A 21,477-nucleotide genomic window follows, 5' to 3' on the forward strand; every position below is an offset into this window, starting at 1 on the left:
CAGCTGTGACGGATCAACCAAGACTATCACTGACCAAATCAATAGTGCCCCCTATGGACCTGGATGGCAGGGTAAGGGACGATTTATTTTAACTGTCCAAATATTATGATTATTATTGTTATGCAGGTGGACCTCCAAGTTCGGTGTCCTGGTTGCACTCTTCCATGGCTTATTTCACCACGTTCATTGGAAATTAAAATATATAGGCAGTACATTAAAGTATAGGGGGATTACTTACATGAGTCGTACCAACTGAAATGATGGTTAAATGTCATTACATTAGGCGAGCTAGCCATTTTGTCCACTCCACCTTTGGTTTAGAATTTACTGAGAAGTCATATAATTGTATGGTTGATTAAGTACAGGACATCAAAGTTACAACTTCGACAACAATTATACAGCAGTTGGCTAATACCTTACCTGTTTTGGTGAAAAATAAATATATTTATCGCTAGAGAAGGCGCGCGCACATGCTCGCGCAGGAGATAGGGAGGAGTTTTTTAAATTTATTTTTGCAATAGCAGCGGCGTGTGATATCCTTCCGCCGGAGTCAAGCGAGGCCCTTTCCCTCCCGACAACATAATGAACAAGCAGCATTGCTGCGTAAACCATTTTTTTAAGGTTCCGTGTTTGGAAATAGCGCATATCCAGAGTAAACTAATCGGCTGGGGGATACCGTGCGTGTATGTTTTTCTCCACCGGCTTTCATTGTTTTATCCACGGTCCTGTTACATTGGTTGAACACTGAAGAAATAAAATCCGGGGTTGTGCGCGGCAATCTAACTAGCGACTTTTGTTAAGTGGTTGGGACAGAATGGAGCTGATAACAATCCTCGAAAAAACTGTCTCTCCAGGTGATTATACAGCTCCATATACTTATCTTTAACATTTGTTATGTAAAGAGTTTAGGCCCAGCAACTTGACATATCTGTATTTGATAACGATTACGAGTGAAAGTTAAATCAGAAAAAGGGACTAGTGAAATGCCTTGATAGCTAGGCTGCTAATGTTACGGCCTATTCGGCTTCTGTTATGAACTCGCTAACATGCTAACTTTTAGCACTGTTAATAGTTCAATCTGGGCGGCATTGATAGAGCTGCCAGTTGTCAAAATGTATTATCTATTGAAAAAGTTGTCACCCACATAGTTTGTCATTTTGATGTTGTGTTTTTACTGGGTTGATACGTTTAGTTACCTATCAATTAACTTGGCTAACTAGCCACTCATGTGCAATTAAGTCGGCCCTGCTTGCACGCCAGCTGACTTTACAGTCTAGATTACTAGCTAGGTAATGTAGCTAGCATGTGCCGATGTGGGGAAAAAAATAGAATAGGCCTGTGCTCGATCATGTAAACCTTTATTAGTCGTATACGCTAGCTAGCTAGTGAAGTAAGCACTTGTGTATTGCCCGTGGTGATGTAACTTGGACAACTAACTACGTTAGCTAAAGTTGGATATGAGTTGGTTAGCTCGATGGCTAACTCAATCTTTGGCATCATGTAGCTATCCGCTAGTGAGCAAAGCATCCCTGGGAGCCAGCATGTTACCTGACGTGGGTCACCTTTCTAACGAGTAAGGCTTGATAAATTGGCTGTTTCATTTAGCTAGTTAACGAACTTATATCTCATCAGGAAATGAACCCCCAATTTCCCAAATAGATTATCGCAGTAGCATTGAATGTGATCACTGCTAATCGTGGTAGCCTAGCTAGCTAGGAATTGTAGATGTATGCTAACATAACTTTGCTGCTTCATGTTGTGGCTAACTAGCAAGTGCACTAGCTATTCACATAGTATAACGTTAACATTTCCCCCCTCGCCCCCTCAGATCGAAATGAACTGGAGGCGGCACAGAAGTTTCTGGAGCAGGCGGCAATTGAGAATTTGGTTTGTATAACTACACATTTATCAGTCAGACGGATAATTTATTCCAATCACATTCAGGTCTGGCGCCAGAAACACAGGGCATTGAAAATCCGGCGTTTTCAACTGGGCCGTTCCTTCTCCCATCTTAACATTATGGCAGCGAATGAATTGAGACCTAGCATTAACCCACGTTAGCTAGCTAGCACACCAGCTACACCCATGTAGGCATCCAGTACCTTTGCATGATCACTTGGCACAAACTAAATTACGACAAATTCTCGTTTTAAGGGATTTTTTAAATTCATTCAGTTGAATATCACTTGAGCAATAGAACCCCGGCATCGAAAACGAGTTCACTGCTTGTGATAGATCAGGATTACCCTGCTTTGATATGAACACATGTGGCTAACATGTTGTAATCCTATAGCTGGATTTGATTAAGTATGATATTCATGTACCTAATAGTTAACCAGAAAGCTGCCTAATAGGCGTTTAGTAGTGAGCAAGAGCACTCGTCCCCCCTGACAGATGGCCATTGCATTTTTGTAGTAGAAAGCAAGAGGGTGTAGCTAAAGAAGAGGAAGTAAAGGTAATCTGTCATTGAGCTACATTTTTGCATAGCTATATAGCTTTGCTATATGAGTACAAGCGTGTATGCACTCTGCCTTTTGAGAGCATTTATGCTATGATATTGTTTACTGTTTTGGGCCCTGCAGAAAAAGCTAGGTTATGCAAGGTGTGCAGGGCTCATTTGAACCGACATTGACATGCTACTTACATTTGACACTTACCCTTTCTCCTGCTCACTATTGTCCATGTGTTACATACAAGTTACATGTTTTGTATATTCTGCAGGGTACTCGAGCTACACATGTATTGTGTAATCTCTTTGGCCATACATCCGTATGTAGCTTATGTGTCAAAGCAATATAATAACATTTTGGTCATTTAGCAACGCTCTTATCCAGAGTGACTTACAGGAGCAGTTTGTTATGTGTATTGCTCAATGGCACATTGGTCGAATTTTATTTGTATTTTTTTTATTACATAGTTGGCTCAGGGATTCGAACCAGTGACCTTTCGGTTACTGGCCCTACACTCTTAACCGCTAAGCACCTCAAAGGTCTATGCGCTGTTTGCTGGACTGTGCAGCTCTGTTAATGATCAGTCACATAATTAGCTAGGCAGATCAAAAACTGTTAAGGGAGTTTTACCCAAATCAGTAGTCAGAAGATGCCATGGTACAAGTCTTGCTAAATGGTCTTTTGTGGTGCCCGCCTGTCTTTCATTATCATTGAAGACCACGTTGTGATTAAACCCAGTCTGTCTTTTAATCCATCAGCTAAAGGGACATAGAGATTTCCTCATCTAAATATTTGGACATACTTTTTTAATCTCCAGGAAGCCTAGTTGGTGACACCAAGCTAGACACTTGATACCTCATAGGCCCCACTAGTGGGATCTGGAATATGGGTCACAGGTGGTATCCACAGATGAACTCTTATAGCTAAAATTGGTCACAAAGAGTATACAGTGCCTTCGGAAAGTATTCAGACCCCTTGACTTTATCCACATTCTGTTACAGCTTTATTCTAAATTTGATTAAATTGTTTTTTTTCTCTTAGCAATCTACATACACTACCCCATAATGACAAAGCAAAAACGGGTTTAGAAATTCTAGCTAATTTATATAAATAAAAAAAACTGAAATTATGTTTACATAAGTATTCAGACCCTTTACTCAGTACTTTGTTGAAGCACCTTTAGTAGCGATTACAGCATCGTGCCTTCTTGGGTATGACGCTACAAGCTTGCCACACTTGTGTTTGGGCAGTTTCTCCCATTCTTTGCAAATCCTCTCAAGCTCTGTCAAGTTGGATGGGGAGTGTTGCTGCACAGATATTTTCAGGTCTCCAGAGATGTTCGTGCTCTGGCTGTGCCACTCAAGGATGTTCAGAGACTTGTCCCGAAGTCACTCCCGCTTTCGCTTGGCTGTGTGCTTGGGGTCGTTGTCCTGTTGGAAGTTGAACCTTCGCCCCAGTCTGAGGTCTGATCTCTCTTTTCTTTGCTCCATTAATCTATCCCTCGATCCTGACTAGTCTCCCAGTTCCTGCCACAGCAAAACATCCCCACAGCATGATGCTGCCACCACCATGCTTCACTGTAGGAATGGTGCCAGGTTTCCTCTTGGTTTCATCAGACCAGAGAATCTTTTCTTATGGTCTGAGAGTCTTTAGGTGCCTTTTGGCAAACTCCAAGTGGGCTGTCATGTGCCTTTATCTGTGAGGTGGCTTCCGTCTGGTCACTTTACCATAAAGGCCTGATTGGTGGAGTGCTGCAGAGATGGTTGTCCTTCTGGAAGTATCTCCCATCTCCACTCTGGAGCTCTGTCAGAGTGACTGTCGGGTGCTTGGTCACCTCCCTGACCAAGGCTCTTCTCCCCCGATTGCTCAGTTTGGCCGCTTTAGGAAGAGTCTTGGTGGTTCCAAACTTCTTCCATTTAAGAATGATGTTGGCCACTGTGTTCTTGGGGACCTTCAATGCTGCAGACATTTTTCGGTACCCTTCCCCAGATCTGTGCTTTGACACAATCCTGTCTCAGAGCTCTACAAACAATTCCTTCGACCTCATGGCTTGGTTTTTGCTCTGACATACACTGTCAACTGTGGGACCTCTTATATAGACAGGTGTGTGCCTTTCCAAATCATGTCCAATCAATTGAGTTTACCACAGGTGGACTCCAATCAAGTTGTAGTAGAAACATCTTAAGGACGATCAATGGGAACAGGATGCACCTGAGATCAATTTCGAGTTTCATAGCAAAGGTTCATGAATACTTATGTAAATAAGGTATTTTGGTTAATTTCTTTAAATTTGCCAAAATGTCTAAACCTGTTTTTGTTTTGTCATTATGGGGGTATTGTGTGTAGATTGCTGAGGATTTTTATTTACTTAATCCAGTCTAGAATAAAGCTGTAATATAAGAAAAAGTCAAGGGTCTGAATACTTTCCGAAGGCATTGTATATGTAAAACAGACCTAAACAACTCACCAGGACTTGTATGAGTTTAGCAGTTTGTTGTTTTGGTTACACAGACGCATTACAGATCTGATTTAAAACAACCACATACGGATCATTAGTGTTTTAGGGAGCTCACTGCTGCCACTCACTGACTGCAGCATGAACGGAATTTAGTGTCTACATTTTTTTGCTGTTGCATCCGTACCTGCTCCGTCATGTCTGTTGATTGCTAGCCTCCTACATCTGTCAGTTGCTGAATGTAACTGTTGAACACTTCAGTGTCACTGCAGTGAAATATTACTCATGCCAAGGACTGAAAGACTGTGGTGATGAAATTTTTTCTTACCTGTGTTTTGCTAAACCACTACCATCTTATGGCCTGGTTTTAAAATACATTTTAAAATCTCTCCCTTTCTTTCTCCAGCCCACGTTCTTGGTGGAGCTCTCCAAGGTGCTCGCCAACCCTGGCAACACCCAGGTGGCTCGCGTGGCCGCAGGGCTGCAGGTGAAGAACTCGCTCACCTCCAAAGACCCGAATGTGAAGACGCGTTACCAGCAGAGATGGCTGGCCATCGACGCCAACGCCCGGAGGGAGATCAAGAACTTTGTAAGGAGAAACTCATCTTCCACCTCTTAGTACAGGTTTATTTATACTTTCTTGCTTTTGTGGCCTCCTGGCTCCCCACCACCCCCTCCTTATTTTTTTGGGTTGAAGTATATTAAAGCCTATTAAGGTTTTAAGTGACAGTGTGGGTTACACAGTGACAAACATTTAATTCAAATATCCCCTGGGGGGGAAAGAGGATCCAGGTGGTGAAGTTGATTACTCTTCGACCCCCCCCCCTCCAAGATAATTCAACCTCAAGAAACCTACCCAGCCTAATTACTTATTCTTCTTAAGCCCTTGGCTCCTATAAGAACCAATGTCCTCCGTCTCACTCGGCCTCACCCAGCCAAATGCACCAGTTGATTCACCTTCCTTTCACTCCCCTCCAGGTTCTGCAGACCCTGGGCACGGAGACGTACCGGCCCAGCTCGGCCTCCCAGTGCGTGGCCGGCATCGCCTGCGCAGAGATCCCTGTCACACAGTGGCCCGAGCTCATTCCTCAGCTGGTGGCCAATGTGACGGACCCCAGCAGCACCGAGCACATGAAGGAGTCCACCTTGGAGGCCATCGGATACATCTGCCAGGATATAGTGAGTGCTTCTGACACGCACACACTTGCGCATGTGAGGGACACAGGGGTTATAACCTAAAAATCTAACTACTGTAATATGAAACGTGTGACATTGTGTCCTCAATTACAATTGCACAAAGACAAGATTTCAAAATCAAACCTAGACTCGATGTTTGTTTTCATGTGCATGTTCCACTGCAGAGCAGACGTAGCTTCCATGAACAACTGTCTTCTCTCCTCCCCCTGTGCCGTAGGACCCTGAGCAGCTGCAGGACAACGCCAACCAGATCCTGACAGCCATCATCCAGGGCATGAGGAAGGAGGAGCCCAGCAACAACGTCAAGCTGGCTGCCACCAACGCGCTGCTCAACTCACTGGAGTTCACCAAAGCCAACTTCGACAAAGAGGTGTGTTTGTGCCTCCTGCCCGAGTCCCACTATATTAGTGTTTAAGTTCCTCCTTTGTCACATGCTGTGACCCCAAAAATGGAAAGATGAAATGGACGAATCTGAGCTTGTTTATCGACTTAACTGTCTGGTCTGTGATGAGGAATCGTGCACCACGCTTGACCGTGTGATGGATAAACCCCTACCACAATATCTGAGACCTTCACACAAGGCTGGGTTTTGAATGCTTTGTCAATGTGCCTGTCGTAACAGTGAACGGGTTTGTGTTTTCCAGACGGAGAGGCACTTTATAATGCAGGTCGTCTGCGAGGCCACACAGTGCCCAGACACCAGAGTGAGTAACGTGAGTTTTTCTTTTCTATTTAAAACCTTTTTTTGGCACATTTTATTCCATGCTTTCAGCCAATAATCATATTCTTAACCGATGTTGGTGAAATGCGATGTCTGTCTCCCACAGGTACGAGTGGCTGCCTTACAGAACTTGGTGAAGATAATGTCTTTGTATTATCAGTACATGGAAACGTACATGGGCCCAGCACTGTTTGCGGTAAGCAACCCCCATGCAGCAACTTGGTCTTTAGATGTTCTTCTTCTTTCTGAAGAACCTAAAGCGGAGAACTCCAAAACGAGGTCTTGATGGACCTTATCGGTTACTGATATTGTAGCGTCGCTTGTTGACCGCGTGTCTGGTCTGTGGTGAGAAATCATGCACCACGCTGAAAAAGCCTGATGTGTAACTCCTACCGCAATATCTGAGACCTGCACCAACACCAGTAGTCCGTATCAAGGACGCTCCTTTTTAAAATGAACATCCTGACCCCCCTTTTGGTCTCTGTCCTCTCCCTCCCCTACCCCGAACAGATCACAATAGAAGCCATGAAAAGTGACATTGATGAAGTTGCCTTACAAGGAATCGAGTTCTGGTCGAACGTGTGCGACGAGGAGATGGACTTGGCCATCGAAGCGACTGAGGTGAGGCCCCCCCCCCCCCCCCCCCCCCAAACACACACTTTCAAACGTGTTTCAACTCTATAAATAAAAACAAGGCAACACTCCAGCCCACGAATGTAAACCTACATATGTTTTATGTATTATAACACCAGAAAGGGTCCCAGTTAGCCATGTTGCTGAGTGACGATATAACTCACCTGTCTGGTCTGTGATGAGAAATCATGCACCACGCTGAACGCCTGATGGATAACCCCTACCACTATCTGAGACCTGCATGTACCTTGTTATTTTGCTAACACTCTATTATTCAGCCATTAAGCTGACACCCTTGAGGGTGTTTATGTTAGATGCAAAATGCATTCAATGGACAGCAAAAAGGTAAATATTCCTCTAAGCTTGGTACCTCTCCCCAGGCATCGGAGCAGGGCCGGCCTCCGGAGCACACCAGCAAGTTCTACGCCAAGGGAGCCTTGCAATACCTGGTGCCCATCCTCACCCAGACGCTCACCAAGCAGGTACGCAGGAGAAGAGCACGCGGCAGACATTTTACACCTCGTTAACCTCTTCATTACACGTTAGGGATGATTGATAAGGATGAATCATTTACTGGTATTAAAATCTCTATTTAAACACCACAGCCGGCAGAATAGCTGGCAGAATTCTCAATCTTTAGATTAAATGGAGATTCTGACTCCTAGGAAAACCTGTCTGGTCTGTGATGAGAAATCATGCACCACGCTGAACGTGTGATGGACAACCTCTACCACAATGTCGGAGACCTACATAGACATGTAACCAGTCAGAATTAGGGGGGGGGGGCTCACCCATCCGGACACCACCATTTTGTGTCTAATACCACAGATGGTCCCCCAGGAAGACGGTGTGCTACTGCTACCACCCATTTTTATAATTAGTACAAGTGTACCATGTGAAGTCTAGCGGGGAGGTGTGAGGGTTTCTGTACGTGCATCCCAGTTTATCTATTAGGGGCTTTAATGAGAGGCACTGGACTTGTCTACCTGAGTTTCTGTCCTTTGTGTTGTTTTCTGTTCTTTCGTTTGTGTCCTTTGCTACTCAATGTCCTTGTTGATATGCTATTGGTACCTGTTCATGTAAATATATGCCATTTTCCTCTGGATCTCCTTCCCCTGTGTGTACGGTCAGGTCATCTCTATGTAAATGCCTGTCTTTCCTCTCACCTCTCCTATGTGCAAGTCCAGTATACATTCCTTTCATACTTCTCCTTCCCTCCACCCCCCCCTTTATGCTCCTCTGTCATGTGACATTGGTTTTATCCCTCCTTTCTCAACGTCATAACGTTTCATGTAAGTACGTCTCCTCTCATTCACCCCTCTCGCCTCCTCCTCAGGACGAGAACAACGACGACGACGACTGGAACCCATGCAAGGCGGCGGGCGTGTGCCTGATGCTGCTGGCCACGTGCTGCGAGGACGACGTGGTGCCTCACGTGTTGCCCTTCATCAAGGAGCACATCAAGCACCCCGACTGGCGCTACCGCGACGCCTCCGTCATGGCCTTCGGCTCCATCCTGGAGGGGCCCGAGCTCAGCCAGCTCAAACCCCTCGTCATCCAGGTGACTAACTTCACCACATGAAGACACACATTCAACGTGCTGTAAACTATTCTTTTAACGGTTTCGCTCAATTCATTCTAATTAACCTAATAATTATGATACAGCCCCTCACTAATGTCATTGGTTGCAGTCTTTCTCCACCTAACCTGGTTCAAGCATTCATGACATTACCCCGAAGGAGGCCCAGTGATGCTGAAACGTAGGTTTACCCAATAAATTACTGGGAGTTTTATTTATCACATTTTATTCGCCGTTAGTCAGCACCTCGACGCAAAATAATTTTCTGTGTGCGCGCCAGCTCATGTTTTTTAGACATGAAGTCATGCCATGAACGGAACACCACCATATTAGGATCTCAACCAGCAGCCTGCTATAAGCTAACATATCAGATAGAGGAGACTTGACTATCTGCTAGGAAATTATCTTTGCATTTTATGCATAGTAGTGATGGGATGTTCGGGCTCTTTTGACTGACTCAGATATGTTTCGCTCGTTCAGTCAAAGGAACGACTCGTTAGACGCCTTTTTGTTAGTTTTGAGTCGGTAATACCCCGCGCACGCAGGACCCCTACCGGTGAACGATGAACTGAAAACTCAAGTCATGATTCTACAAGCGTCTCGTTTACCATAGGGGGGGCTAATTGGAGCTGTCATTTGTGATTGAGACATGTGAAACTGTGCTTTAAACAATGTACGCTGGTTGATTTGCTAGGCACACAGCTAAGCTTGTTTCTTTATACATTTGAAACGAGGTATAGTTGTGTGCATTGCTTCAATGTCTCCTGTGAGGGTGATAAACACAATGTTCAAACTGCAGCCCCCAGAACGATTCATTCTCGAGTTTGAGTTTGTTGAGCAGTTTGTTTTGGTTCTAAAAATAAATAAAAAATACAAAAAGCTGTGTCAATGACATTCAATAATCATTTAATTGCAGTCGTTCTTGCACCATGCGATCAATTATCAGTTCTAAGCATTTTTCTTCTCGAATCTTATGATCTATTTCCCCGTGCGCGTATGACCGACGGTTGGTGGTCGGCGCACGTCTCTGGAGCCGCTGAGCCAGGGTGTATTAATCCTGCTGTAAGTAGGACTCACTGCGGCCAGTACTAGCAGGTCAAAACAAAAGACTAAAATGAACCGGTCACTCAGGAAAAACCAATCATGCGTCTCGAGTCAGTAAAAAGATTTGTTCAAAAAGAGCGATGTGCAGTTTGAACGATTCGTTAAGGCACGGCCCAACCAGCTCAAACCCCTTGTCATGCAGGTAACTACACCAGCTGCCGCTGTATAAGGATACCTACTTACTGATGCTACTGATTTTCCCAAGGGGATGTTTCGGTGGAGTTTGACAGCAGCGTAGACTAACATGCGTACTAACAATCCACCGTCTGATGGGTGTGGCGAGCAAGGAAGAGGATAGCTTGTGGCCAAGTAGAAATGTATCTGTGGTAAAGGTCATCTCTAGGTTGCAAGGATTTCAGTTTCCTTGTGTTGCACGCCCATCAGGTAATACATTGTCTTTTCTTTCTGCTCTAAAACTTCCCTATGGTTTATAATGAAACTATCTACAAGTTGGGCTTTCAATACATTTTAAGTTAATCTTTAGATGAACCACAGTCTACCCTAAGTTGTTGCAAGGGCGATCGGGTATTTACAGACATGCTCACTCACAAGTAGGGTGGACTGGAGAGGCTGTGAATAGGGTGGTATCAGCTGAACCATGTTCTTTCGTGTGTGTGTGTGTGTGTGTGTGGCTGCGTTTCAAATGACTCTATTTAGTGCATTGCTTTCTACCAGGGCACATAAGTAATGCACCATGTCGGGAATAGGGTGCCACTTGGGACACGGGCTATGCCCAAATCCTTGACCCCCCAAGCCCTATTGAACTGATAACTGAATTGGGTGCTTGTCTCAGTGAGCTGGTGATAAGCTTGTGCAAGTGTCTATAATCACACTGCTAAAACCTGTCATTCACTAGGCACCAAATTCAAGACAACTGACAAACGGGACGACCTGACGTTGTCCAATAAAATACTCTTGTTTCCGTTGTAAAACGGAACTATGTGAAATCTAATGAAGCAAAAAATGTAGGCAGTGGAACCTTGTATCTGGTCTGTGATGTCTTGACAACCCTGATGTTTAATAGGATTTATCTGAGATCTGCACAGACATGTTCAGTAAGGCTGGATTTAGACATTTTATGTAGTAGTGATGCGGGGGAAAAATCGATAGTTGTGTATTGGAATGTTATTTTTGGTAACTCATATCGTTTTGACAATGGCAATATTTTTGTGCTTTCCTTCATAGCTTGTTCATCTTTTTAAGTATGGAGACAATTTGTGTCATCACTTAATTCCATGACTGATCAAAACGTATTTTCTCATGGCTATCTCTTGTGCCTCTGCAGCAGACATATGGTGAACAATATGTTTGGAACATCGAATCGCAATAAAATCCCACTATCAAATTCTCAGCCCTACTCTGTAGAGCAGGGGTGGGCAACTCCAGTCCTCGGGGCCTGATTGGTGTCACACCTTTTCTCCATCCCTAGCAAACACAGCTGATTTAATCAAATTGCATTCTAAACTGAAGATCATGATTAGGTGATTATTGGAGTCAGGTGTGTTAGCTGTGGCTGGGGCAAAACTGGGACACCAATCGGGCCCCGAGGACTGGAATTGCCCACCCCTGCTGTAGAGGCTCTGAGACAATCCCTGGTGGCCCTTTCCCCGTTTCTGTAGTCTGACGCACTACTGCTGTAAAATCTCGCCCACTGCCCTCCCTCTCCTTCCAGCCCATGCCTCTCTCGCTACACCTGAATACTGCTGTTATATAAACAGTACCGGTCTTTCTCTGCCCATCCATGCCTGTATTTTTACTCTTGAACACTGGTTAGCAGTACTTAATAATAAATAAATTATAATATATTACATTTCTGTAGCGCTTTTCATAGAATCTCAAAGCTCTTAAATGGGGAGACTTCATGCATCTCTGCTCCCCTCTGCTTATTGACACTACTGTGGTTAACGACCAGTCTGCTCTTGTTTCTCCCCTCCCAGGCGATGCCCACGCTGATTGAGCTGATGAAGGACCCCAGTGTTGTGGTGAGGGACACCACGGCCTGGACGGTGGGCAGGATCTGTGAGCTGCTGCCGGAGGCGGCCATCAACGATGTGTACCTGGCCCCTCTGCTGCAGTGCCTCATCGAGGGCCTCGGGGCCGAGCCACGCGTGGCATCCAACGTCTGCTGGGTGAGACCCAAGCTGGAGCCGCTAATTAATTTATTTGACCATTTTTCTTAAAACCCAATTCAACAACACGTGGATATACAATGCATTTAAAATCATTGAGGATAATGCCAGAAGTTGAACAGCTTATTTCCGTTGTTGTCCTCTTGTGGGCCTCCACCACACACATAGCAGGTGTTCTTTGTTAATCCCACAGATAAGGATTTTATCACCACAAGCATCAACGATATACTGCACAGTACAAAGACACTTGCTCAATTATAACAATTGATCTCAGTCCACCCCACTCGAGTGGAATATGTTGCATCAAAGTTTCTATAGTTGAGAGAAATACCTGTCAGGTCTGTGACGAGGAATCATGCACCACGCTGAACATGTGATGGATAACCCCTACCACAATATCTGAGACCCGTTAAAGATGTATTTATTTATTATTATTTGTATTTTTTTGAAGGACAAAATAATGATGATTCATGATTATCATTTGAATTCCCTCATAACTTCTCCCTACATCCCTCTCCCTCCTTTCCCTCCCTCAGGCCTTCTCCAGCCTGGCGGAAGCCGCCTACGAAGGCACAGATGCAGCGGAGGAACAGGAGGAGCCTGCCACGTACTGCCTCTCCTCCTCCTTCGAACTCATCGTCCAGAAACTCCTAGAAACCACAGACAGGTAGGCAGGACTGTCCAGAAACCGCAGGCAGGACTGTCCAGAAACTGCAGGAAAGACTGTCCAGAATCCGCAGGCGGGTAAGCAGGACAGTGGGTTGGAACCGGCACCTTCTATTGTCAGGACTGTAGAGGTTTTAGAAACCTCTCAACTTGGCTAGTCAAACTAGACATTTTGTATGGAGGAGTTCTAGACTTGGCAAGAGACTAACTCTCTCTGGTCTGTGATGAGGAATCATGCACCACGCTGAACGTGTGATGGATAACCCCTACCACAATATCTGAGACCAAAAATGAATTTGGAGATGTAGAATGGCGTTAAAATCTACTTCCTCACGAATTCCTTTTTGAAGCCCTTAGCTGTACATACCCATTTTGGAGGCTGTGAGTTTCTTATCCAGTCTTGTCATCCTAGATCGATCAGGTTTAAGTGCACCAACATTTTTGCTAAGAATTGTACACATTTCTATATATTGTTTTGCTGCTGCATAGTAATGATTGAAGTGAAATAAATCAATGTTCTCCCTCTGTGTCCACCAGGCCGGACGGTCACCAGAACAACTTGCGCAGCGCGGCCTACGAGGCCCTGATGGAGATTGTGAAGAACAGCGCCAAGGACTGCTACCCAGCCGTGCAGAAGACCACCCTGGTCATCATGGAGCGCCTGCAGCAGGTTCTGCAGATGGAGGTGGGTCCCAACCGAGTGAGGAGGGATGGGAGAGAGCGATGGATTGGGGGATGGCAAAGGGGGGGGGGGACCTTTTTGGTCTGTGATGAGAAATCATGTACTCACTACTCTGAAAACCTCTGATGTTTACTTAAGGATTTATCTGAGACCTACTTTAAACTATTATACATTTTGCTTGGAGTCTTTTCTATATTGAGTAAACTCCCATTGTTTTTCATGCGTTCTCTCTCTCCTCAGTCTCACATCCAGAGCACGTCGGACAGAATTCAGTTCAACGACCTCCAGTCTCTGCTGTGTGCCACCCTGCAGGTGAGACGAGCTGACTTCATTCAGTTTCACCCTCAAACTATTTCCACCTCCTCGAACAAGAGGTAGAGGAAGGATACCTAGGGCGTTCCGTTAATATATTATGCTCTCTTGAGTATTTTAAAGCCTTAGAAAAGTTTGATACACATTTTAGTATCTGTCTGGTCTGTGACGAGAAATCGTGTACTGAAAACCCTGATGACACTAACAGGAAGATCTAAAACATACTAGGGAAGGAGAAGGCTTTATGAGGAAAGGTACCGGCAAGGAAACAACGTCTGGGTTGGACTTATCCTCTTTCCCGCTTGTCCTCACAGTAGTTAAACGAAGTTCAAGTTAGCCTGTGCTATGTTAGGTTAACCCTTTCCCTCCCCACTTCTCTGTAGAATGTGCTGAGGAAGGTGCAGCACCAGGACGCGTTGCAGATCTCAGACGTGGTGATGGCCTCTCTGCTCAGAATGTTCCAGAACACCGCCGGCTCCGGGGGCGTACAGGAGGATGCACTCATGGCCGTCTCAACCTTGGTGGAAGGTGAGCCGTTTTAAAACTGTCACTCTATAGTGGATGGGTTAATTTAAATATTTTTTTTTAACATAAGTCAAACACACTAGGGTTTTCTACCGACACACTCCACCCATTTTAGTGGGATGAAGTATGTTTGTGAATCTACGCTGTAAAATCTCGTATCTGGTCTGTGATGAAAAATCTTGTACTCAAAACGCTGAAAACCCTGATGTTTAATAGGATTTATCTGAGACCTGTTTCCAGCCACTTGGTCAATGTTAAACTGATTTCCACGCTTCTTACAGTATGTATATGGTGTGTCGCATGTCCAGTGTCACATGCCTCACTGAGCACGTTTACATGCACACTAAACATGTGGTGTTATGGCTTTGGTCATATAAACACCTTACTCTGCTGATCTTAATCGCTGCACGGTCACGATCAAAGTAAACATAAGCCAATTAAAACAGCTCAGAAAGCCCAGGTATCTCTCGAAAGATTTAGGCTATAGAAACGGCTGTCGGTGTTCCAGCTGTGTATTTGATCTGTGCCTGTACTAGCACCAGCAACTCAAGCCTCGCTCGAATGCCTGAGTTTGATACTTTTAGTTTGTCCAATCTTAGAACTAGTTTTCACGTCGAAACTTTGTCCGATCTCCGAATCAAATAGTTTTCCCTAAAATGACATGGTCGCCATGGGAGAACGCTTATTTTGATTGAAGATTTTCTACATTTATCAAATTGCCGTCAGCTAGACTGATTTTAGATATGTCCATGTGTACAGGATTATTAGGGATATTCTTCTTGCAAAGCATGTTAACATTTTAAATTTGAATTGTCATGTTAATCCTACTATTCACAATCGTATTGTGTGCATTTAACCATACGTAATGTCTTCTATGTTTCCTCCTCAGTATTGGGTGCTGACTTTCAGAAATACATGGATGCCTTTAAACCCTTCCTGGGAATTGGATTGAAGAATTACGCAGAATATCAAGTGCGTTCTATGATTTTTCAAGGATTATATTCATATTAATGTAAAATATTAATCTCTTTAAAGTAGAAAAACAAACATTGTCCTCCCTTCCCCTGACGCCTGTTCCTCTCGCTGCTCTGAGCTGTGGCAGCTGGGATTTTAGGTCGTCACAGAGTAAAGCAGGGTCTATTTCACCCAGTGTTCATGAGGTAGCAGGGCTGCCATTGTCTACACTGGACTTTGCTGGATCCCACACTTGGAACTGCACTGATTTAGTAGCTAAGTTACTTCTAGTAATAATTGAGTGTTGACTCTTACAGCAAGCATTTCACCTAGCTACACCGCTCACTCGCCCACCCACCTTCCCTCTCTCTCCCTCCCTTGTCAGGTGTGTCTGGCCGCGGTGGGCCTGGTGTGTGACCTGTGCCGAGCCCTGATGTCCAACATCCTGCCTTACTGCGACGAGATCATGCAGCTCCTGCTGGAGAACCTGGGGGTGAGTTGCACTTTAGTTTCTGCCATCTGCGTTGGTAATGACAAGGCTACCATTATCAATCCTGGAATGTGCAGGACCATACATTTGGAGTCTTATTGCAGATTTACAGCCTCCGTTTTATTGATCGGCTACTTTGTAGAGACATGTCAATGCCTTCATGTCAAGCTGACCGTGGACACCAAAAAATAGGTTTTATCAGAAAGAAAATGGTTATGATTCCAGCTGTCTTTGTTTAATAGGTTAAGTCTTGTGGACACCAATGCAGTTTGTCACCAGTACTGACTAAGGGCGTGTGTGTTGCCCCTGCAGAATGAGAATGTGCACCGGTCAGTGAAGCCTCAGATCCTGTCAGTGTTCGGCGACATTGCCCTGGCCATCGGAGGAGAGTTCAAGAAGTACCTGGAGATCGTCCTGGACACGCTGCAGCAGGCGTCGCAGGCACAAGTCGACAAGGTAGAACAGATGGACACGCACTGTACCACATTGGCATCCCCTTGTTTCGTTTGACCCTGACGCCTGTTCTTCTCGCTGCTCTGAGCTGTGGCAGTTGGGATTTTAGGTCGTCGCAGAGTAAAGCAGGGTCTATTTCACCCAGTGTTCATGAGGTAGCAGGGCTGCCATTATAGACACTGGACTTTGCTGGACCCCACAAGTTTATTCCTTGAGCAACCTTGTTAAGCTTGCCTCTTCCAGAGTTTGTTAGTGATATTAGTAATATGGTAGTCAATAGATAACGATGGTTCATTCTAGCAAAATTGTTAATTGACCAGTTACTCTTATGAAGCCCTTTTGGATTCCTCAAATGACCGTTGTGCTCCTCGATGCGGTCTGTCCTCCGTCCCTCTAACCTGCTGTGTGTGTTGGTTCCTTCCCCCTGGCAGACAGACTATGACATGGTGGACTATCTGAATGAGCTGCGGGAGGGCTGTCTGGAGGCCTACACTGGCATCATCCAGGGCCTGAAGGGAGACAAGGAGAACGTGCACCGTGAGTCCCCTAGCCACCATCCTCCCAGCATCATAACGAATCTACAGATTTTGTGGATCTAGTATTTTGGCGTATTGCTGACTATGGTATTGATATTGTGTCTTTAATTGTCTTGAGATGCCAATTGTAGGATTTTCCTGCACTTGTGTTTACAGTGGAGACTGAGTCCTTCCGCTGACGCCTGTTCCTCTCGCTGCTCTGAGCTGTGGCAGCTGGGATTTTAGGTCGTCACAGAGTAAAGCAGGGTCTATTTCACCCAGTGTTCATGAGGTAGCAGGGCTGCCATTGTCTACACTGGACTTTGCCGGACCCCACACTTGCACATTGGCATTTGCTGATTTTCGGTCTTTGCAGTGTGCCACATTTTCCTAACAATCATCCTTAATCACCTCTTTGCCAGAATTATGGCAACTTTGAGTGAATATTGGGCATCTGTCACCTCTCTTAATTCTCATGATTGTGCTGAACATTGTCTTCATTGTATCTTTCTGTCTTGCTCTCCGTTCTACCTGTAGCTGACGTGATGCTGGTGCAGCCCAGAGTGGAGTTCATCCTGTCCTTCATCCATCACATCGCTGAAGACGAGGACCACTCTAATGGCGTGGTGGCAAACGCCGCCGGACTTATAGGGTAAAGCAACGAGGATTATCTCAGTGGTGGTGACGCTTGCTTTGTGGATCACAATAATATTGAAGATGCTTTTGGTCTGACACAGCCCAAGCTGCCCCTAACATTTTTATGCTAAGATGCATGAAAAACACTGAATTCTTATCATTTAAATTATTTATTTTTAATCTAAGGAAATCCTGTCTGGTCTGTGAGATCTTGTACTCTAAACCCTGATGTTTAATAGCATTTATCTGAAACCTGCACAGACACTGTCAGAGGCCTGAGAAGGAGTTGAGGTAGCAGGCATCTAAATCAGAGTCGTGTTTCCAGCGACTTGATCAATGTTAAACTGGTTCCTCTGCTTCTCCTTACAGTATGTAAATGGTGTTGTTCCTGTGATGTGCTTAGTTAACCCTTTCCCTCCCCTCTCCTCAGAGACCTGTGCACGGCCTTTGGGAAGGATGTGTTGAAGCTGGTGGAGCTGCGGCCCCTCATCAACGACCTGCTGACGGAGGGCCGGAGGTCCAAGGTCACCATAACCAAGATGCTGGCCACATGGGCCACCAAGGAGCTGCGCAAGCTCCAGAGCCAGGCCTGGTGAGTTACTGACCTAATGACCTACTGACTGACGCTCACCCCTACAGCACCTCTAGGGCACCACAAAACTGCCAAGGGAGATTTTTTATTTTTTTTAAACAATGTACATTTTGAAAGTTAATGTTGCGTTGGGAGATACTTATGCAGGAAATGCTAGTCTTGTCCATTTTATTTTATTTCGGAGATGGCGTGAAATTGTAACCATTAGTGATTTCATGAAAGGGCATGTATCGTGTAAATTGGTGACCAATTCTGATATCTATAAAGCCACCAGAATTTCACTGGAGCAGCCTATTGAGAGAGATCACTTTACATGCATTGAGCGCTTGAACACAGGACTTTGGCTCCTACAGCTAATAACCTTTTCTTCTTTTCCCTCTACAGATTTCATGCTTGTTGGGGATAAGCTTGACAACAATGAAAACGCCGAACTGGAGTTTCTTCTGTCTTTTGCGTCGTGTCCGTGTTAAAGCGGAAGTGAAGCGTGCGCTGAGATGAGTGTCTGAGAATGTGAGTGAGAGCGAGAGTGAGCGAGGCTTGACGTCACACCACCTTCTGAGTACAATTCCAGCAGTCGCCGGCAGACCAGCAGCGCCCCACCCCTGAACCCCCACCACCACTTCGTTAGCCCCCTCCCCCAAAACCCTCTTCTTCGGCCACCTGCGGACTGATTCTGACTTGACGACAAGGACTCCGCACAAAAACGTGGATCGCTGTAGCCGGCTAGTTCTAGAACTCTTCTGAAAAACGAATATTAGTCTACAACAGGATCACCAGAGTAGAGAGAAATGAACTGCCAAAATGTGGTTTTCTTTTGAGGGGAAATTACAAACAAAACATATGAAAGAACTCAACTACTTTGCTCTTTGACCGATCTGTGGAAGACTTTTTCCCTTGTCTTTTTTGGTTCCTTCAAGCACTATATGGTTGTGGACTTCGAAAATGGTGATGGTCAATTTTACGCAAACATGAACTGAACCGGAATCAGAAAAATGCGCCCAAAGGATCACTGCTGGAGTTGAAAGAAGATGAAACGAGGGGGACGAGCGGGCGGTCTCCACCCCCCTCGTCTCCTACCTCTAGCCTCTCTGATATCCTCCAGCCTGCCCCTGCACGGAGCCCCCACGGAGCCCCCACAGTGCGGCAGGGGTAGAGCTGACCAGCCTGGATGATGGCATGTGTCTGTGAGGGAGGGGATTCACTCTCTACCCCCCCCCCCCCACCACCACCAGTTATTTCATATAAATAATAAAGCTTGAAGCAAACTCGGTAAGATATATTTCTGATGCTGTTTGGGAGAGGGCTGTGGGGGCTTGGTAGATGACTTATTGGCAGCACTTGAGTGAATTGGCAAGAAGGTTTTCTTTATTTCCTGCAAGAGAATCAGTGACAAATGTTCACCTTTTTCTTTTAATGGCATCAGTTGTTTCTCTTCGTCTTCAGTGTGGGCATCTAGATAAAGACCCATTCTTGCCAGCCCTGTTAATAAGAATCGGTGAGGACTTATGCGTTGAGTGCATCAGGATCAATCAAGGCTAGGGAACACTCCCAAAATAACTACATTTGAAATGTAACACTGACATCTTAATGTTAAGATGAGCAAGGAGTAGAAAACGAGTGCCAAATTTAGACTACTTGTCATAGGGTAAAATACAACAAGCAAACACACACTTGCCTACAGCATGCAGTTCAGAAATAAATCTATAATTGAACTACATGAACTAGTGAATTGGGCTTGTTTCAGTTCCCATTTGTTGGTTTCTCACTGCATTTAGTTGGAAAAGGGTCACTCACCAAGCTGTTAAAATGAGAATCGAAGACGTTTGTACAATGTTATATTTTTCCATTGCTATGAAAAACAATAAAATTATATCAAACATTCCCCAAGCAGTTCTGGTACTTTGGTCTGTATTTTGATTCTTGCAAATGTCTGTAATGCACTGTGATGACTTCAGTTTCCATGGCAACACTTGGTTGGTGAGATCTCTAAACTTCCAAAAAAATGTATCTTTCTATACAGTGGCGGTTCTAGACCATTTCAACTGGGGGGGCCAAGCTGGGGCCAGTTGTACTGTTAGAGGGGCCAGTTACGTTAGACGTTATTGTTGTCATATCATTTTCTTCACTGCATTGCAGGCATTAGCAGGCATAAGACCATGTTCATAATCATCATCGTTGCCACTGTCTAACGGATGTAAAAAAAGAACGATAGCGAAAATGTATGTTAAAAATTATTTCATACTCCACATTTAGGGGGGCCACAAGGGGGTCCAAAAATTGTCACAGGCGCACCCCCCCCCCCCCTCCCCAGAACCGCTAGTGTTTCTATATTTACATAATCAATCGGGTTCAATTTCACTTGTCTTCACAGTTTTGTACTGTTTACGTTCTCCAATACATAAGTGTTGGATATGAGCGGTTTTCTATTTGATTTGAGATTGGATATTTTTTGCAGTGACTTTGGTTCTCACGCGACTTTGGATTGTGTAACATTGTCCCCACGGGCTTGGCTGTTTACATGTCATGTGTTGAAGTTATAAGAATTGCAACTTGAATATAGAATTGTGAACATTAACCTGCTTGTTTTTCTTAATTTCCAACCTAGTAAACTAATAAAAATCTATATTGTACTTAATACTGTAACCTTTCCATTCAATGTTCTTCTGTAAATGGCTGTCACTTGTGCCTGCTGACCTTATACCCTTGCATTGAGTGTGTGTAGAATAATGATCCATCTTGGTTAAAATGAAAGTCAGCAAACCATAATTAAACATGACAGGTTGATCATGTTTGCAAGTGACAGTAATACAACATTTGGGGTGTCCCCAATGGCACTTTGTTCACCACGTAGTGCACTACTCTGAACAGGGACCATAGACAAAGTAAATATGACATGAACAGAATTTGGAATTGCTGCTATGTTTCATGTTAGAAGTTAACAAACACAGATGTATGATATTACTTGATCCAATCCTAAGGATAATAGGAAAGAAACATGGAAGTGCAGTACACTGTCAACTACCATATACAATCTATTATCAGGTATCAGGTCACCTCTAGTGCCTAGCTGACTGAACTACAAGTGTTTTTTTTATTTCCCCACAACTTAATTTAAATGTTGAAATGATACAGTGCTGTCTCGTAAACCTGCCATACTGATTTAGCCTGAAATGTGACTCCTTATAAACGGGTCAAATGCAGAACTCGACTCATTGTGGAGGCTACATTTTCTAAGAGAGAGACAATGCATCTAAATAGCACCTAGTGTAATAAGAAACTGGGTGGTTAATTTACACTTGACCATGAAGAGAGCGAGAACATCTGGGTTGAGCAGAGCAGCAACTGATGACGTTGTACACAGTCACTTAAAAGGCTCGAGGACCA

At 44.6% G+C, this 21,477-nt stretch overlaps 1 protein-coding gene and 3 non-coding genes across 7 annotated transcripts; all 4 read left to right on the forward strand.

Annotated features, from left to right (window-relative positions):
• Positions 1 to 523: 523 nt before the first annotated feature.
• Positions 524 to 19,980, forward strand: LOC115171046 (importin subunit beta-1). 4 transcript variants are annotated; one of them, XM_029727505.1, is made up of 22 exons: positions 525 to 854; positions 1,829 to 1,887; positions 5,312 to 5,494; positions 5,884 to 6,084; positions 6,320 to 6,472; positions 6,747 to 6,815; positions 6,930 to 7,019; positions 7,334 to 7,444; positions 7,837 to 7,938; positions 8,793 to 9,017; positions 12,077 to 12,268; positions 12,805 to 12,935; positions 13,472 to 13,619; positions 13,857 to 13,928; positions 14,312 to 14,456; positions 15,343 to 15,425; positions 15,793 to 15,900; positions 16,210 to 16,353; positions 16,782 to 16,887; positions 17,403 to 17,517; positions 17,932 to 18,093; positions 18,478 to 19,980. In XM_029727505.1, coding segments are annotated over exons 1-22 (2,640 nt in total). In that variant the 5' UTR covers positions 525 to 814; the 3' UTR covers positions 18,479 to 19,980. The 4 variants fall into 4 exon arrangements, with proteins under 4 accessions (XP_029583368.1, XP_029583367.1, XP_029583365.1 ...); XM_029727506.1 differs by having other exon boundaries at positions 6,747 to 6,806; XM_029727508.1 differs by lacking the exons at positions 17,932 to 18,093; positions 18,478 to 19,980 and adding an exon at positions 17,043 to 17,111 and having other exon boundaries at positions 524 to 854; positions 17,403 to 17,492.
• Positions 15,519 to 15,662, forward strand: LOC115172035 (small nucleolar RNA SNORA79). The gene has a single exon (XR_003871373.1). It is a non-coding gene; the product is annotated as a small nucleolar RNA SNORA79 (small nucleolar RNA).
• On the forward strand, positions 16,411 to 16,554 carry LOC115172037 (small nucleolar RNA SNORA79). Its single transcript, XR_003871375.1, has one exon. It is a non-coding gene; the product is annotated as a small nucleolar RNA SNORA79 (small nucleolar RNA).
• Positions 17,063 to 17,206, forward strand: LOC115172036 (small nucleolar RNA SNORA79). The gene has a single exon (XR_003871374.1). It is a non-coding gene; the product is annotated as a small nucleolar RNA SNORA79 (small nucleolar RNA).
• Positions 19,981 to 21,477: the final 1,497 nt, after the last annotated feature.

The sequence above is a fragment of the Salmo trutta genome, chromosome 32, assembly GCF_901001165.1.
Source record: "Salmo trutta chromosome 32, fSalTru1.1, whole genome shotgun sequence".
NCBI classification, from domain to species: domain Eukaryota; kingdom Metazoa; phylum Chordata; class Actinopteri; order Salmoniformes; family Salmonidae; genus Salmo; species Salmo trutta.

Excerpts from the sequence above, each read along its gene's own strand:
- LOC115171046 (XM_029727505.1), top strand. The coding sequence starts at position 815 with ATGGAGCTGATAACAATCCTCGAAAAAACTGTCTCTCCAG. Across the intron at positions 5,495-5,883 it reads GGAGGGAGATCAAGAACTTT|GTTCTGCAGACCCTGGGCAC; the intron begins GTAAGGAGAAAC and ends ACTCCCCTCCAG. Across the intron at positions 7,939-8,792 it reads CCCAGACGCTCACCAAGCAG|GACGAGAACAACGACGACGA; the intron begins GTACGCAGGAGA and ends CCTCCTCCTCAG.